This window comes from Penicillium griseofulvum (genome assembly GCF_001561935.1).
Source record: "Penicillium griseofulvum strain PG3 chromosome Unknown contig_79, whole genome shotgun sequence".
Classification (NCBI taxonomy): domain Eukaryota; kingdom Fungi; phylum Ascomycota; class Eurotiomycetes; order Eurotiales; family Aspergillaceae; genus Penicillium; species Penicillium griseofulvum.
The window spans coordinates 1621378-1638435 of record NW_024467420.1 but is presented as its reverse complement, the minus strand read 5'-3'; the positions used below and the strand labels follow the sequence as shown (position 1 = coordinate 1638435).

General features: G+C 46.3%; 7 protein-coding genes across 7 annotated transcripts; 4 read left to right on the top strand and 3 right to left on the bottom strand.

The window, feature by feature from the left end:
* Positions 1-189: 189 nt before the first annotated feature.
* Positions 190-913, bottom strand: PGRI_005200 (SDR family NAD(P)-dependent oxidoreductase; the record flags this gene model as incomplete). Its single annotated transcript, XM_040788233.1, has 3 exons — positions 190-396; positions 456-836; positions 890-913. 3 exons carry the CDS (start codon positions 911-913, stop codon positions 190-192), a joined length of 612 nt encoding a protein of 203 aa, XP_040652005.1.
* Positions 914-1483: 570 nt separating this feature from the next.
* PGRI_005190 (fungal specific transcription factor domain-containing protein) lies at positions 1484-3289 on the top strand (the record flags this gene model as incomplete). Its single annotated transcript, XM_040788232.1, has 1 exon — positions 1484-3289. One exon carries the CDS (start codon positions 1484-1486, stop codon positions 3287-3289), a length of 1806 nt encoding a protein of 601 aa, XP_040652004.1.
* Positions 3290-3848: 559 nt separating this feature from the next.
* On the top strand, positions 3849-4664 carry PGRI_005180 (SDR family NAD(P)-dependent oxidoreductase; the record flags this gene model as incomplete). Its single annotated transcript, XM_040788231.1, has 1 exon — positions 3849-4664. One exon carries the CDS (start codon positions 3849-3851, stop codon positions 4662-4664), a length of 816 nt encoding a protein of 271 aa, XP_040652003.1.
* Positions 4665-5195: 531 nt separating this feature from the next.
* PGRI_005170 (Dyp-type peroxidase) lies at positions 5196-6143 on the top strand (the record flags this gene model as incomplete). The annotated part of the gene is made up of 1 exon (XM_040788230.1): positions 5196-6143. The coding sequence occupies one exon, from the start codon at positions 5196-5198 to the stop codon at positions 6141-6143; it is 948 nt and encodes a 315-aa protein (XP_040652002.1).
* Positions 6144-6243: 100 nt separating this feature from the next.
* On the bottom strand, positions 6244-7938 carry PGRI_005160 (flavin-containing monooxygenase; the record flags this gene model as incomplete). Its single annotated transcript, XM_040788229.1, has 1 exon — positions 6244-7938. One exon carries the CDS (start codon positions 7936-7938, stop codon positions 6244-6246), a length of 1695 nt encoding a protein of 564 aa, XP_040652001.1.
* A 1555-nt stretch (positions 7939-9493) lies between these two features.
* PGRI_005150 (sterylglucosidase 1) lies at positions 9494-11873 on the top strand (the record flags this gene model as incomplete). The annotated part of the gene is made up of 4 exons (XM_040788228.1): positions 9494-9874; positions 9929-10866; positions 10914-11232; positions 11286-11873. 4 exons carry the CDS (start codon positions 9494-9496, stop codon positions 11871-11873), a joined length of 2226 nt encoding a protein of 741 aa, XP_040652000.1.
* An 827-nt stretch (positions 11874-12700) lies between these two features.
* PGRI_005140 (GMC family oxidoreductase) lies at positions 12701-14687 on the bottom strand (the record flags this gene model as incomplete). Its single annotated transcript, XM_040788227.1, has 6 exons — positions 12701-12742; positions 12790-12953; positions 13003-13339; positions 13391-14182; positions 14242-14512; positions 14560-14687. The coding sequence occupies 6 exons, from the start codon at positions 14685-14687 to the stop codon at positions 12701-12703; spliced, it is 1734 nt and encodes a 577-aa protein (XP_040651999.1).
* Positions 14688-17058: the final 2371 nt, after the last annotated feature.

The window sequence follows — 17058 nt, the reverse complement described above, 5'->3', positions numbered from 1 at the left end:
ACATGCTCTATTAATAACCTTGCAAAGTACACAATCAATGAAGGAATTTATAACATTGCAACCCAAACACAACAAGAACAACGTATCTATTCTCTTCCAATGAGACCTTCATCTTCTACATCAGCACATTAGCACATCCAACCCCCATCCACATTATAAACAGCTCCAGTCACGAAACTGGCTTCGTCACTAAGAAGAAATGCAACCACAGTTGCGATCTCTACCGGTTGTGCCTGCCGTTTCTGTGCCGTCTTCTGCAAGCCGCGCTTCACATACTCGAATATACTGATTCTCCTTTGCTGCCGTCTGCGTTAATCCAATAACAGCTGCTTTGCTGGCGCAGTAGGCCGAGACACCCGGGGCACCCATTTGACCGAACACACTTGCAGCGGAGACCTATCCGGAAAGTGATTTAGCATCGTCTCTCTAGAGTTCGACACTGGGATGGGACTCACAATGCTACCACCTGATTTCATCGCTTTCAACTGAGCTCTGAGGCAGAAAAATACCCCCCGCGTATTGACGGAAAATGTGAAATCCCAATTCTCATCGGTCTCTTCTGTGATCGCAGCAGCAGGAGTGATCACTCCGGCCATATTTACAGCACCGTCCAGCTTTCCTAATTTGTCAACAGTGGACTGGATCCATCCGTCCACTGATTTACTGCTGCGCACATCGATAACCGTGGACATGTGTTTATTGCTGTCTGGAAGGGACTGGATAGCCTCGCCTAGGGCTATTTCGTTTATATCAGCGAGCGAGATTATTGCACCTCGACATGCAAGGAGCTTTGCTGTGGCCAGCCCCATCCCGGAGGCTGCGCCGGTGATAGCGATCTGGCAGAGACATTGTTAAATCTGAATACATTCGATATATCACTGATCCATACCACTTTATCTTCAAAAGATGTCATTGTCATTGTTTTCCATTGGACGTTGTACCTTCATAAAATTGCAGTCAAGGGATCAATTGGAACTACATACTATTAAAGACACATTTATGTGACGTGTCTATTCTGATCTACAAAGTAAATGTTTAACATGTACATGTACAACATAAGATAGTCCAATCTAATAGGAAAGTCACCGCGCGCCGTCCAAATAGGCAGGTTTCCGCTATCGGCGATCCACTTCCCCCGCAGACTTCCTGTACAATATTTTCTTTCATCACCAAAAGATGACGGATTCGATTCGAGATATACATGAGTCCATTACTCATACGCGGTCATTCACAGGATGTGCAACAGTAAGTTCGACAGCGTTATTGAGTCATAATAATGGCTGCACCTCTCTAACTTGGAATATAGTGTCGAAGGCGACATGTCAAATGTGACGAGGGACGTCCAGAATGTTCGATGTGTCAATACTTTGGCTTGGCTTGCGGAGGATACAAGAATGACATTTTCTTTGACTTTGAGACCCCATCTCCCAACGATGGTACTCGGTTTCGTCGACCATTATTCTCGCTGAAAGAAAGAGAACGCATGAGTGAATGCCTTCGCTCGAGTGCTCCTCCGAAAACAACTCTCCGGATTATATCCGACATCGATGAAGAATGCGAAAGGGCGAATATCTCAGATGACATTGAAATCCACCGAGGCCCGTTCGGGGCGTTTAGATTGAACCAAGATCAAGACACTCTGTCCTGCGAAGCACCTATAAACGACCATGAACAGACACAGTCCAGTTCACCGGAAGAAGTGATTCCGGAGAGGGATCTTTATTCAGCCTCCGATATTATTCTGTCGCCTTGGTCACAAGCCTTGATGCAGTTGACTTTTGATCAACTAGAGGATGTTGCTAGTTCACCTTCCCCGGGACTTTTAGATGCCATGGATCAAGATTGCGTGGAAGATGATTCAGCACCCCATGGATACCAATCCACCTCATGCGTTACAGATCAGTTCTACAACCATCCTATACCACCCGCCTCTTTCCCTTCCTCTATGGGCACCACCAAAGCAGTGCCACAAGATGCCGTCTTCCTTCTCAAGCACTATGTCTCGGCTGTAATTAGCCTTATGACCCCCCTCCGGCACTCCAAGACTCCCTGGCACATTCTGTTTATACCTCACACCAAGAGTTGCCTTGCCGGCTTGGCCTTAGGCGATGATATGAGTGATGCTAGTCTGTGTGCATTCTACGGAACATTAGCTATAAGTGCATTCAGTCTTGGCGGGGTCTCTCGATCCGAAACATGGAGCCAGAAAGCCATAATTTACAAGGAGAAAGCCCAGACCCACGCAAGAATGATGCTGATGACCGCCTACCATGTCCCAAAAGTTACAAAATACAAGTCAATCCTGATGGCATTGCTCACAATGGTCCAAGTATCAATGTTCTCGGGGAACAGAGAGCAATCGGAATATTATTTTCTGGAAGCAGAGAAGTTCATTCGGTTAAGAGGACTTCCGCGGAGAAAGTCTCGAAAAGTCCGATTGCTACATCACTGCTATGTATTTGAGCGTATCATCCATGAGAGTGTCTTTATATGTGGAGCGAACTCAAGACAGCGTCATCGCGTTCACACAGCCATTGAAACTAGTGGGCTAGGAATGTATAGCCTTGACAGCCTATCATTTCGCCTATCAGGCTGGGAGAATTTAGATCAAGAAATGATGAGAGTGCGCGGGCAGGAGGAAGGAGAGAATGATCTGCACCTTGAAAGGCCTGGCTTTTGGTCTAACTCTCTTTACCCGGAGATATTTGGTGTCCCTGAACCATGGATTATTCTTCTATCTCAGGTTATCCGGCTTGGAAAAGAAAAAGACGCAGCAGAAGGAAATGATGCATCAAACTGCCTCAGCCTCAAGGAGTTCATCCGCCGGGCGAGGACCCTTGAGGACTACATTAATAATCTGCCACGACCCAGCTTGGAGAACACATATTCCCATCTTGACCATGACATTATAGAAAATATGTTGAATGCCATGCAGAATGCACTGACTATATACTTCTACCGTCGAATCCGCGACGTGAATGCTTCCTTGCTACAGCAAAAGGTCGTGGGAGTGTTGGACAATCTATTGCGCTGCGAAGACACAGATTCTACTGTCGTACACGGTTCAGCAGGATTTATCTGGCCTGCATTCATTGCGGCTTGCGAGGCTGAGGATCCATTGGTTCAGTTATCATTCTCCGACTGGTTTGTGAATTCGGCACGGCGTAGTGGTCTGTCTTGCTTTACTGAGACATTGGCCAATGTTCAGAGAATTTGGCAGGAGAAGAGTTGTGCTAATGGAAGGAGTGTCACTTGGTTGGATCTAATGAAGAGCACCATGCCGTTATAGTAGATATTTAGATTTGTGATATGATTCCCCAAAGAAGGAAAGAAGTCCATAAATTTATTTATTGATGAACACTTGTCATTACTGTGGACTTAAATGCACTTATTGTTGTAATGTAACTAATCTTATGTCGAAAATTCTACTCTTTTATCTATTCTGGTTGTAGATGTAATGTTAGCACTTCCATGCACTCCTGTGGAATGCTCTCTTAACCCTAAAGTGACAATCAGCTGGAACAATCCCGCACTTGGGATATGCATTATCATCAGTACTTGTTAGTACACTGCATGATTCATAAAGATAGGAAGGACGAGGTGCGTTGTCATACGCTGCAAGGCTATCGCCAGAGGCGAGTTAGGCAAGTCTCCCCGACAACCCCACATTCGAAAAAGTAGGAAGTATATCTCTTACTCGGAGATACAGAGCTGCAATTATCTGCTGTTTGAATCTGTCACCAGAAAAACTATATAACGTTGGTTGCCTTGCTCCTTTCACCTACAATCACCCTCCTGCGTACCAACAAACCAACGAACTACTCTAAAGACCCCACAAGCCACCCCAAATGGACGTATCTGGGATCGCCCTTATTACAGGAGCCGCCTCAGGAATTGGCCGCGCCTGCGCAAAGACATTCGCCAGAGATGGTGCTTCAGGAATCGCCCTGCTCGACCTCAACCCCGAAGCCCTAGAAGCCGTCAAAGCTGAGATCGAAGTGCAACAACGCAGACAAGGATCCAAGTCGTGTCGAGTCATAGTATATTCAATCAACATAACAGACGAGAACCGCGTCAACCAAGTCGTCGAAGAAGTCGCGACGACATTCGGCCGACTCGACTACATCGTCAACGCAGCCGGAATCGCAATGAAGCACGCAGGCGGAGCTGCATTCTGCGAAACATCAGATTGGGAACGCATCTTAAACGTAAATCTCACGGGAACATTCTTTGTTCTGCGCGCTGCTGCCAGGATCATGTTGAAGCAGGAACCCATCCGATCTTCGATTGATGGACGGCCACTACAGCGTGGCTCAATTGTCAACTTCTCGTCTATTCAAGGCGTTGCTGGAATTGCGTTGTCCACTGCATACACTGCGACCAAACATGCGGTTATTGGGTTGACGAGAACTGCCTCTGAGGATTATGCTAAAGATGGTCTACGCATTAATGCTATCTGTCCTGGATATACGGAGACCCCGTTGACGACCAAGTCGCCCCAGATCCTGGCAGCTATGCAGGAGAAGGTTGCTAATGCCGTTCCGATGGAGCGTATGGGCCGACCGGAGGAGATTGCCGATGGTGTTGTTTATTTGAGTGGTGGACGGGCTTCTTTTGTTACTGGAACGGCTTTATTTGTGGATGGCGGGTACACTCAGCGATGAGGTAGCATTTATTTATAGATATGAGTAACCTCTACAACCAGAAAATCCCTCTTTATTTCACTTTCTCAAAAAAATAAAAATGCGTGAATCGAGGTACAAGGTAACATCTTCCCCTGATCGGTTCCGGCGAGAGTGACATCACCACCTACGATGTAGCATCGATCTCTGTTTTTTTCTTCGCTTTTAAATAGTTTTAGAACGTGAATCCAGCCAATAGCGTCTTAGTAAATCTAAGCAATTGATGTACTCTATTCTGTCGAGTGCTTTATAAGACTGGGGTTTCCTCTTACCCGGGCCGCCAGCTGCCAAAAAATGACCAAGTCCGGGAGACTGGTCATCTCGTATATTCGCAACGCTCTTCCCTCATTTTCATCTTGTCGCTTTGGCCTTTCAAATAAATTTCAAGTTGGATCGACAAGATTAATTCAGCACAAACGGCATTTCACCTACCAGACGAGCGTCGCCGGACATACATTCCGCAAAGAACGCATACCTACCTGTTACAACTCCAAGTCATATCAAAAGGCAAACATGAGCGGCCGTGTCCCAATAGAGCCTCAGCGTGTGGATGCACCGCTCACACAATCAGCTACCTTCCTCGTTGTCTCCGTTACCAACAAGCCCGACGCTATTGAAACCGTGCGCTCTGTATTGGCAGGCATAGACGATCTAGCGAAGAATGTATCAATCCGTGACCTCAGTGCCCAATTTGCCTGCACAGTCGGCATTGGAAGTGACATCTGGGATCGTTTGACGGGTCTTCCCCGACCCTCAGAACTTCACCCTTTCCGCGAGATCAAAGGCGAGAAGCACACCGCGATCTCAACCCCGGGTGATCTACTTTTCCACATTCGCTCCGAGCGCAGAGATATCTGCTTTGAATTTGAGCGTCAGTTGATGGACCAACTCGGTGACTCAGTTACTGTCATCGATGAGACTGTTGGTTTTCGTTACTTCGATGTGCGGGATCTTCTTGGATTTGTGGACGGCACGGCTAATCCTGTTGGATTGGCGGTTCCAGCTTCGGTCCTAGTTACAGAGGAAGATCCTTCTGGCTTGGGCGGTAGCTATATCGTTGTGCAGAAGTACACTCATGATCTGCCTGGGTGGAAAGATCTCTCAACGGAACAGCAGGAGAGGATCATTGGTCGTACCAAGATAGATAATGTTGAGCTAGATGATGCTGAGTCTGGACAGCGTTCCCACAAGACACTTAACACGATTGAAGATGAGAATGGGAATGAGCATGAAATTCTTCGCGACAACATGCCATTTGGATCCCCTGGTTCCGCAGAGTTTGGAACTTACTATATTGGCTATACTCGTCGTCTTTGGGTTATTGAAAAAATGCTGGAGCGTATGTTTGTTGGGGATCCGCCTGGGCTACATGACCGCATCCTTGATTTCTCGAAGCCGCTCACTGGGACGACATTCTTTGCTCCGCCTGCTAGTGTGTTGGCAGGCTTGGGGGATGATTAAGGTCGATAGTTTGCGATTTTGGTCTATATCTCGCATAGTGCATGTACCGAATGTGGAACAATCCATTGTAATATTAATAAATCATAAATATTTATCGATATCAAAGCTTGGAACTTGAGAGCTGAGCGAATGCCAAACCTTTCCAACCACCTGCCCTGGACTCGGCGCATCTCCGGCGATACTCCACCGCACTGCCAGCGTAACGCGCGACACTTCGAACAGTCTTGCCCTTCACATTCGTATTGACCCCTGTCATCCAGCTATCGATTTCATTTGACAAAGCACCTTTACTGCTTTCAACAACATGTTCCGTCCATGCATCAACAGCCTCTCCTGTGGGCTCTACATAAGAGTAGTTATTGTCCTTGCAGTGCTGCAAGAGATCAGAAATAACCTCCACGGCATGCTCGATGGTTCGGGGAGCATTGCCGAATGGTTGGTGGGGACCCAGGACCATGAACATGTTGGGCATAGAGCAAGCCGTCATACCCAAGTATGTACGGGGCCGGTGATCAACCCAAATTGCTTGATCACCTTCCTTGGTGTTGCTAGAGCCGAGAAGAGGTCGACTGTCCTTCCCTGTCCAATCGATGGAACTGAAGGCGCCGGTAATGGCATCAAATCCCGTTGCATAGATCAAAACATCCAGCTTATGCTCTTGTCCATCGGATGTGATGATACCATTCTTTGTGACTCTCTCAATCGGCGTTTTCTTAAGGTCAACAAGGTGGACATTGGGCTGGTTAAATGCTTCAAAGTATCCACTCTCAAGAGGAACTCGCCGTGTGCCGAAGCCGTGGTCTTTGGGAATCAGGCTGTCAGCAATATCCGGGTCATTTATTCTAGCCCGAATCTTGCTGGCCATGAAGTCGGAATATAGTTTGTTTGCTTCACGGTTATTGTATGTGTCACTGAATGTGCCGAGCCATTTGGCAAAACCGGGCATTGCATAGATACGCTCCCAAAGCTCCAAGCGCTCTTCGGCAGATACTTCTAGGGATTTGCGTGGATCGGCCTGGTGCATGAAGCAGCTGGGTGTCTCGGCGCAGAGTTGAAAAAGGGCATCGTAGTCCTTGCGGTGCTGTTCCATTTGCTCGGGGGTAATCGGCTCGTTTCGTAGAGGCGCGGACCAATTTGCCGTGCGTTGAAAAACATTCAACGACTTGATGCTCGGCTCTTTTGATACCGCTGTAATTGTTTGAATTCCCGTTGCGCCGGTGCCGATGACACCTACTCGCTTATTGGTCAAATCACGACTCATGTCGAAATCCTTAGGCCAGTGCGAGGTGTGAAAGGCTTTTCCTTGGAACAGTTCGATATCTGGAATGGCAGGAAGTGTTGGAGTTGATAGGAAACCCATGCAGCTAACGAAGAAACGGGTCCGGTGATGGGTGCCGGCTTCGTCGCGAAACAGCCAAGTATTGTTTTTATCCTGCCAAACAGCCGTTTTAACGCGAGTATTGAGCTGGATATTTTTGTAGAGGTTGTGCTTGTCACAGACATGTTCAATATACCGGAGGACGTCTGATTGGGTAGAGAAGGATTCTTTCCAGGTCCATTCGTTCAAAAGGTCTCTGTCCCACGAGTACGCATACGATAGAGATTCGGTATCGACTCGTGCTCCTGGGTAGCGGTTGTGGTACCAAGTTCCTCCGACATTATCGGCTGCCTCGAGAACTCCAACGCGCCATGACTGAAAGCGCTTTCGGAAGTTGTTAAGTGCACAGATACCCGACAGACCGGCGCCAATGATGAGCACATCGTACTGCTGTTCTTTGATTTCGATGGATCCCATAGTGAAAAGTTGTCAATGGCCAACTTGCGATCACAAATCTCAGTCGTCTCTTGTTCGTCGTGGTCTTCGACGGTTCTTGTGTTGATCTTTATAGGATTGACGCTGTGAGAGCACAGCTCCCAGTGGAACTGCCAAATGTGGGACAACATTCCGAGTGCACAAAGTTCCTAGGCGCCCTTCGCGGTGACTTTCCTCTTCGAATGTGCCAATGCACTTTCTCACTCCAGCAGGTTACGTCTTATCAGGACAATAGCCCGGCGCCCACTAGTCCCAAAAAGGCACTGACCTTATCCTTATCTTCCCCGCATCTGATCTGTCACGTGCCGCGGACGCTTTCCTCTGTAATTCTCACGCTAACTTAGGCCACTAGTTACCTAGGTACTCCTAAGTGAGTACATAAGATGCATTTTACCGCTCGCTGAAGGATCATAGCAACGATCAGAACATCTGATTGTTACTGTAGTGGTAGATATACTAGGCTTTACTAACCGCTCGGGACCACACCTCTTTCATGCTTGTCACTTTCCACACGGGAGTTACCCAATAATCAAGGCACTTATGCGGCCTAGTGGCGTATTTTTAGTAGTATTGTCAGCGGTCTTCTCAGATATCAATTTGTTTAGCTATGCCAGTTTTACAGGTCGACGGCAAAAAAAGGCGGAAAAAAAGCTTAATTCGTGCAAACGACTTTTCTAGGAATAACGATTGATTCAAGAAGGGATTGAAGTAATCGACAGCTTCGGCCTGTCAAGCCAAGATTTATCCAAAGACGAATATCAAATTTTTGCCTATGCGTATTCGTATAGGGATCTCTAACCCAAACCCACCATTGAGAGAATAAACTCGTCTGATTGGTCATTATTTTAGGTGCGGCAACTCAAATTAACATTGCTGGAGGATCAATGGTCCCCCCAAACCAAAGAACACAAATACGGTATTCTCTGTACATAAATTATGATACTATTACACGTACGGAATTCAAAACTAGAAGCTCGTTAAGTTGAATATATGCAATGACTACATAGTTAGTAACGAGTAGTTCTAGATATGCAATATTGAATATCTCTTTAGTCATGACATTTGAAAGCTTATATCACTGGTCTAATCATTGTGAGGAACATTTGAAGACGCATCCCTAGAATATACAGTTTTTATAATACATACCGGTGGAGTCAAATCAAGGTTTACGCTTTATCAGCTCCCTTCAGATTTCTATGAGATCATTAGGGCTTGCGCCTACTTTCCTAACTTTACCACTACCTACCTCTCTGTTAGAGAGCCTTAGAATGCACAATTTCAAACCGAATAAGGTGAGTGAAGTCGACCTTATCTCGAGATGTTTTGCACACTTTTTCCAACCTAGAACTTGTGGTCCAACTTTCTAAGCCGACTCTTGCTAATTTCGCATTTGGTTTTCTAGGTATACCATTCGTTAGTCTTTTCCACATCTTCCTTCCATAACCAGTGTGCCTCAGCAATTCCTGCATACAGTTCGATCTTGGTTCTCCTCAAATCATCAACTAAGTTCAAGTGTTCATGAAACGCGATCGACGATATGAGTCAACTTCGTCTGCGCGTTGAGGGTCAAACATTCCGTGACCCCCTGAATCGAGAAGTCATTTTGCGGGGAATAAATGTGGCAGGCGACGCTAAATATCCTAAAACTCCGGATCTCAGATCCCACAACCTCCAGGGGTTCTTCGACGCGGATGTATCGTTCGTGGGAAGGCCGTTCTCCCTGGAAGATGCGGACACGCATTTCAAACGTCTGCGAAAATGGGGATACAACACGATCAGATATATCTTTACTTGGGAGGCAATTGAACACACTGGCCCTAAGATCTATGACGAGGAATGGATTGACTTCACCATTGGAATTCTTCGTGTCGCCAAGAAATACAAGTTCTATGTTTTCATGGATCCGCATCAGGACGTTGTGAGTCTGATTTTCAGTCACTCTATCCGTGAGGACTAAGCTTACTATTCGAAGTGGTCCCGATTATCAGGAGGGTCCGGAGCACCTACATGGACGCTCTATGCTGCAGGACTAAATCCCAAGAATTTCAAAAATACACAAGCTGCCCTCGTCCACAACACATGGGATAACCCCTCAGAATTCCCGAAGATGCTTTGGTGTACGAACTACACTAGGTTAGCCTGCCAGACGATGTTTACTCTGTTCTGGGCAGGTCGAGATTTCGCACCGAAAGCGATCATTGATGGTGTGAATATCCAGGATTATTTACAAAGCCACTTTATTGCGGCATGCGAATACCTTGCACAGAGAATTCAAAGCGCTGGTGGCCTCGAAGGAGAGGTTGTCATTGGGTGGGAAAGTATAAACGAACCCAATAAAGGACTGATCGGGATTCAAGATATTTCGTCAATCCCACCAGAGCAGCATCTGCAACTCGGAACGTCTCCAACAGTCTTTCAGGGTATGATAATTGGCTCCGGTCGGCCCTGTGAGGTTAAAACCTGGTCTTTCGGGGGGTTTGGCCCATACCAGACAGGGAGGGAGGTTATCAACACAAAGGGCGAACTAGCTTGGCTTTCCACTGAATATGACGACTCTCAATATGGCTGGAACCGCGATCCAGGTTGGAGGCTCGGTGAATGCCTCTGGGCGCAACATGGAGTTTGGGATTCGTCCAAAAGCAACCCCAGCCTGCTACAAAAAGACTACTTTTCAAGGAATCTACGGACGGGCGAGATACTTGACTACGAAGGCTTTACAAACTCTTACTTTCTAAATCACTATCGAGCTTATAAGCAAGCGATTCGCAGAGTGTGTGGGAGCACTATTATGTTTTGCCAGCCACCTGTCATGGAACTACCACCAAGCCTCAAGGACACCGCAGATGATGATCCAAACATGGTTCATGCGGTTCACTTTTATGATGGTTTGACTCTTATAACAAAGCACTGGTTAGTACTGAGACCTTACCTTACGTTCGTGATATTGACCCTAGTAGGAATCGACTTTACAATATGGACGTTGTCGGCTTGCTCCGTGGCAAGTACCTTGCGCCAGCCTTCGCAATGAAAATCGGCGAGAGATCGATTCGAAAGAGCCTACGTCATCAACTGAAGTTTCTGCGCGAAGAAAGTCTTGAACATATGGGTGATCATCCCCTAATATTTACCGAGATTGGCATCCCATATGATATGAATGACAAACATGCATACAAGACTGGAGACTACCGTAACCAGATCAGAGCAATGGATGCCAATCATTTTGCTTTAGAAGGAAGCAAGTCCAATGGGTTTGCATTGTGGGTTTATATGGCAGAGGTATGTATACAGGATTAATTTAGATAGCGATAACCATCACTAACTCTACTTAGAATGACCATCAATGGGGCGATCAATGGAATGGGGAGGATCTCTCCATATTCTCACCCAAGGATTTGAAATTTCCTATCAAATCCATTATCGATGTAAAAAGGCCTGGTTCAACTGACCATCTTCTCGGCGTGGAAGAGAGGGAATTAGGCACGTTGAAGAATTTGACACCACGATGCTCCCTCAGCGATTTCTCCCAGGTAGATCTGCAGCCGCAACAGGGCTACAGGGCGGCGGAAGCATATCTCCGCCCTACTCCGATCTACACGAATGGGCGATTACACAGTTACACTTTTGATTTGAAGAAGTGTACATTCACAATGCGATTCATTGCAAATCAAACAGCGCCTCACGCCCCGAGTGAAATATACCTCCCTGAGTTTCATTTTCCAATGGGCGAGACATCGGTTATGGTGAGTGGAGGGAAGTGGGAGATCTGCCTACTTGAATTCCATACGGCCAAGGTTCAATATCTGAGATGGTGGCATGAGGAAGGGAAAGCGGAGATCAAGATCCGGAGAATAAAATGCACACGAGGGGAATATGTCAGCCTGGAAAAGCTACACAGGACTCGATGCATGATGATGTGAAGTCAAGTTCCTACTGTATCCTAATCCCTTATCTTTTTCTTTCCTTCATGTATTCTCGTTGCCAATTTCAATACTACATATATAGACAATCCATTTTACATTTGATCTCGGGGAAGCGGAATACAAAGAGCAGCAGTATACTCCGGGCTATTGAAGCTAGGATATTCAAATTTATATATACTGGCCAAGGTGGGTTTGAAAGTGTTTTGATGAATAGCATCATCGCTACATTGCTAGTTGGAAAGCAATAAGAAGACAACAAATATTACTCTGACCTGAATAAGGGCTTGAACCACCACATTCCCCTTTTGTCTAAAATAAACAAGATACTTACTCAACAGTATTTTCTGGTGTTTAGAAGTTCAAACGTGTAACGGTACAGCAGTACCGTCAGGATACGTAAGTTACCGAAAACATAGAAACCTTCTGCTCCACTATTTTGCGGGCATCCACTTTGCTGAACCAAGGATCGCTGCGTACTCTAAATAGAGACATCCGTACGAGTACGAGAGAGCTTCAAAGTTTTTTTCGTGAATATCTAAGTTTTCGATTAGCTGTGTTTCTGCCTATTCTTTTATTGGCACCCTATACATATTTTCCAAGTACAATTTAGTAGGTGACTACTTTATGTGGTCTACGGAGTACTATACGGGGGAATAATGATTCTAGAAGACCGACAAAACATTGTCTTGGTCCATAAATTCACAATGATTCAACTCTGCATCGCAAGATAGACCGACTACGAGTAGTAACTTGCATCTTTGAAGATCCTAGACATTCAGAAAAGAGTGACTGATACAACAGCGTAGTCCATAGACTCACACTCATTAATAGAGCTCCGGATAAGCCGCTTTGATTATATCGGCACCCTAAAACAGTTAGAACCAAGTTTCACAAGTTTAGCTTATCGACATACCTTTTCTCCAATCATGTAGACTGCATTCTGTATCTGGCAGTCCGGAATGACTGGAATGATGGACGCATCAACAATGCGAAGTCTCTTAGCACCATGAACTCTCAGTTTAGAGTCCACCACACCTTGATCAATGTCATGAGACAGTCTGGCAGTACCACAGGGATCTGAAAAATCAGTCATCAAATTGGCACCAAAATATCGCATTAAACTCACGATATCCAGTCTGCGCCCGATCCATAACAAGGCGATCCATCTCTTCATCTGACTCGCGGGGCACGGGCCACGGAAAATCCTCAGCAATGATCTCTTTCATTCCATCACCGTTTAGAAGGATATCGTCGATAAAACGAACACCCTCTCTCAAAGCGATGATATCCAGCTCGTCGGTAAAGTAGTTGAGATTGATGTCGGGTTGTTCACGTGGATCTATCGAATTGAGTCTCACATACCCGCCCTGTGACTGTGGATGGAGAAGGTCGACAACAACCGTTAGCCAGTCTCCCTGGGGTGGGATATCGAAGTGCCACTGGAAAGCATCGCAAAACATGGGCTGGCTGAATTAGCACTCAAGACCCTTTTCAGCTGTTGATTGTCAACATACAATAAAGTCAATCTCAAAATGGGGTTGACCTGCAGGTCCTAAAGGATCTTTTCCTCCATTATTTGTCCTGGCGTTGCGATACATCGGATGTTTCTCCAGTTGCTCGTCAATGCGTGGGAAGGCTACCATCTCAAGAAGGCCGCTAGCCAGTGGGCCCGTTTTATCCTTCTCGTATTGCTTCAAGGCAGCATTGCGGGCAGGCCCCTCTTGAAGAAGAATGTGGTCCAAACCCAAGCCATCCTTCAGTTTGAAAACGTGTGGAAGAATTGGATGATCGAGAAGATGCTCGCCTACATGCTCGGACGTTATCACAGGGTGAATTCCATGACGAGCCAGTTCACGTCTGGGACCGATACCGGAAAGAAGCAATAGCTTGGGCGTTTCGAAAACTCCAGCTGCAATGATGATCTCTTTCTTTGCTTTCAATGTGGTTTCGTTGTGATCAGTTCCGACAAATGTCACGCTAACTGCAGTATCGCCTTCAAAGTTGATCTTTGTCGCGACGGTGGAATGCAATATCTCAACATTTTCTTTCCCAGTGAGGTATACTGCGCTGCTTGACCGGACTCCATCGTAGACTGTACTGACACAGTGAGTCAAACCCTCCAATCTGCCATTGTAGATGTCTTCTTTTAGTTCATGACCCTTGCTAGTCCATGCCTGCGTTAGAGCATCTCGGAAAGCGCGAGTTTCTGAGAGCAGATTGGGGTGGGAAATATGGAGTGGACCCTCGCGTCCGATCTTGGAAAAGAGGGGATCGTACACTCTCTCATCATCGTGATATGAGGCTGGCTGAAGATGAGCTTATTAGCAAGTGATACTCCATTCAACCAATCAGATATATACTATACCTTTTGAAAATAGTGCTCGCACTTCTCCCATGTCCACTCATCCCCGCCGTACTCCCGCCACGCATCAAGTGTTTCTCTACTACCATGAATCCAGGTGAGATAGTTCAAGCTGCTACTACCACCAAGCACCTTTCCATGGGTATTTGGTTTCTCAACACGCTCGTAGTCAGACCTGTCGACGAAGGTTGTCTGATAGGACCAGTCATATTTACTGTTTCGGAGTTCGAATGCGCGAGCGGGCGTTGTTATCTCTGGGATATCGTTTGGATTACTATTACTGTGTCAGTTTAGCTACTGGCAGGTTGGTAGAATACTAACCCAATTCCAGCTTCAATCACAAGTATTTTCACGTCGGAATTCTCTGCTAGTCTACCTGCAACGACATTTCCAGCGGTTCCACCACCCACAACAATGAAGTCATATTTATTCGGAGTTGATGCAGCCATTGCGAAATGGCAAAGTGAGTAAGTTCACAGCATATAACCACATCGCTGTCATCCACGCCATTTTATAGCTAGCGTTGGCTCAAACTTGGAACCCAAGTGTAGGATAGAAGGTCGTTCAACATCATGCCGTGTCTCTTTCACGGGGGATCGGAACACCGTTTTTGCCCAATTATCGTAAGTTTTCTATCCTGTTCAATATGATGGGATCACACGATGGTTCTATGTGGAACTTGAGCTTTGGGAAATTACCGTGACTAGAGGGCACGGACATCGCGTTCCATATTGGAAACGGAGCATAATATGGCACTAGCCCTTACATAGGGGTTGGATTTGTGCAACTCGCAGGAATCTAGAACGCTAACCAAATGGATCAAGGTGGTGCATTTATGAAGTTGGCCATACACCAAGTCTAAAATGGAAAAAGAAAAGGATCGACCCCTGACTGGCCACCTGTAAGATATTCTGCGGGCCAAGGAGAAGTTCCATCGTCCAACATGTTAATTACAGCCATTTCGGCCGGATCCCACGACCCGACAGCGCCGAAAGATGACAACTGTGGGAAGTTGCTGGAATTTATTGATTGGGCATCGGGGGCGGAATAGAAGGGCTGTATCATGGTAGATCGGTCATCAATCCGGGATGAGTGTAGTTGGTGTGATTGCTCTAGTCCAGGGATGCGTTGCGGATTTATGATATCCGAGTTCTGATAAGATTGTCCAACAGTTGTTCTGGACTGTGATATGGCAGGCGACGCGGTATTCGTAGTTGAAGGTGAATTTGAGGTCGACCCCCGTCTATCTTTGCCATGTAAGGCTGTTCGCGCCATACGATAAATCGCGAGCGGATTCAACACAGTTTCAGGCGTTTCTTCAACGGAGGATCCTGAAAGGGAGGGACTATGGGAAAGGTCAGCAAGTCACTACCAGAATACTTCAGTTCCGAGCCTCACATTTCCTCTGTTTCTTCTGAGTCACGTTCTTGTGTAGAATGATGTGCAAATTCAGGGTGAAGACCTGCTGAAACCATCATTTTAACAACAGAAAGGTACTAGATAGAAATGGTTAGTGGCTGCTTTCCGCACAGTATATGTACGGGAGAACGCGAGACGTACGCAATGCTCCGCTGTTGCAACGAGAGATCTCATCTGCTTGAGTGTTTCAAGATTTTTGTTCACTAGAATCGTCGTTTCGTTTGAGTCGGACGCACTTAAAGAAGGCGATGAGTCTGTGACATGACTTAAATAATACAACATGACCTTGGTGCTGTCATGTGCAATGATGCAAAGCCAAGTATCAGCCAGAGCTTTGATTCCATGTTTCAATGCTTCGACAATTATCTTGGAGACTTCCCGAGCGCTGTCGAAGCAGACCCTGCGACAATAATCCAAGAACTCTTTCTTGTCCGATGGAAAGTCGACATGTCGTCTTATACGGAAAAGGGCGGGCATGCCAATGCGATAGAGATCAACTAACGTTTGGTGATAAGTACACCAAAGCAGTGTCAACGCACCTAGCTGCGATGATTCCTTGCGGGCCCAAATCGTACTTGTGTGCCATTTCAGACTGTTTGGGAGATACTGCCGCCAGTTTTCACATTCAGTCGATAACTCTTGAAATTCAGAATCGGGTTCCCAGGGAGGTTTGGACGTATCAAGCTGTTTGACATATCTAGTAAATGACCTAAAGTAAGCAAACGATACATGATCGAGTTGGAGGCAACATGGCCCTACCGAAGAATTCGTTTCCGGATGCTCACAAGGCGAATAAAATAAGCCTCTATGCCCATATTTTGAGCGGGTTGAAAATGAGTCTGCTCTTTTGGAATAAAGCTAAGAACCTTGCCCTCATCTAGGACTTCAGTAATGCAGGGGGTCCCCAGAGAGAAGTTGTGACTATGACAAGGAAGCTGAATCTTGAGATCTTTGTCTTCAAGGAGAGTGAGCTGGTTGACACCACTGCCCACCCAACTGTCCATGACATAACAGCTCCACATCAGACGTCGCTTTGATTCATTTACAATAGGACATGTAGAATCCGACTGCGTACAAAGAACATCAGCAGAGCTTTCAAGATTAAGTTGCAATGCTTGTGAAATCCTTGCAGTGATACCACTCAGGATGAATGCACTTGCATAGCTTCCGATTCGAAGATCATGATCATACAAAAGTATTGCAGTCTGGTTGAGCGACAATCAGTCAGTAGAGCCAGTGGTTGCATGTATGGGCATCACAGGTCTTACCATCAATTTTTCGAGGGAAAGATCATCCAAGTCCGCAAATATTCGCGCTTTGGCAATTTTCGCCCACTGATTACCAGCTGTGAGTATTGATTCCGGGGGAAATTGGGAGGGATGGTCAAGCGCCAGGAACCTA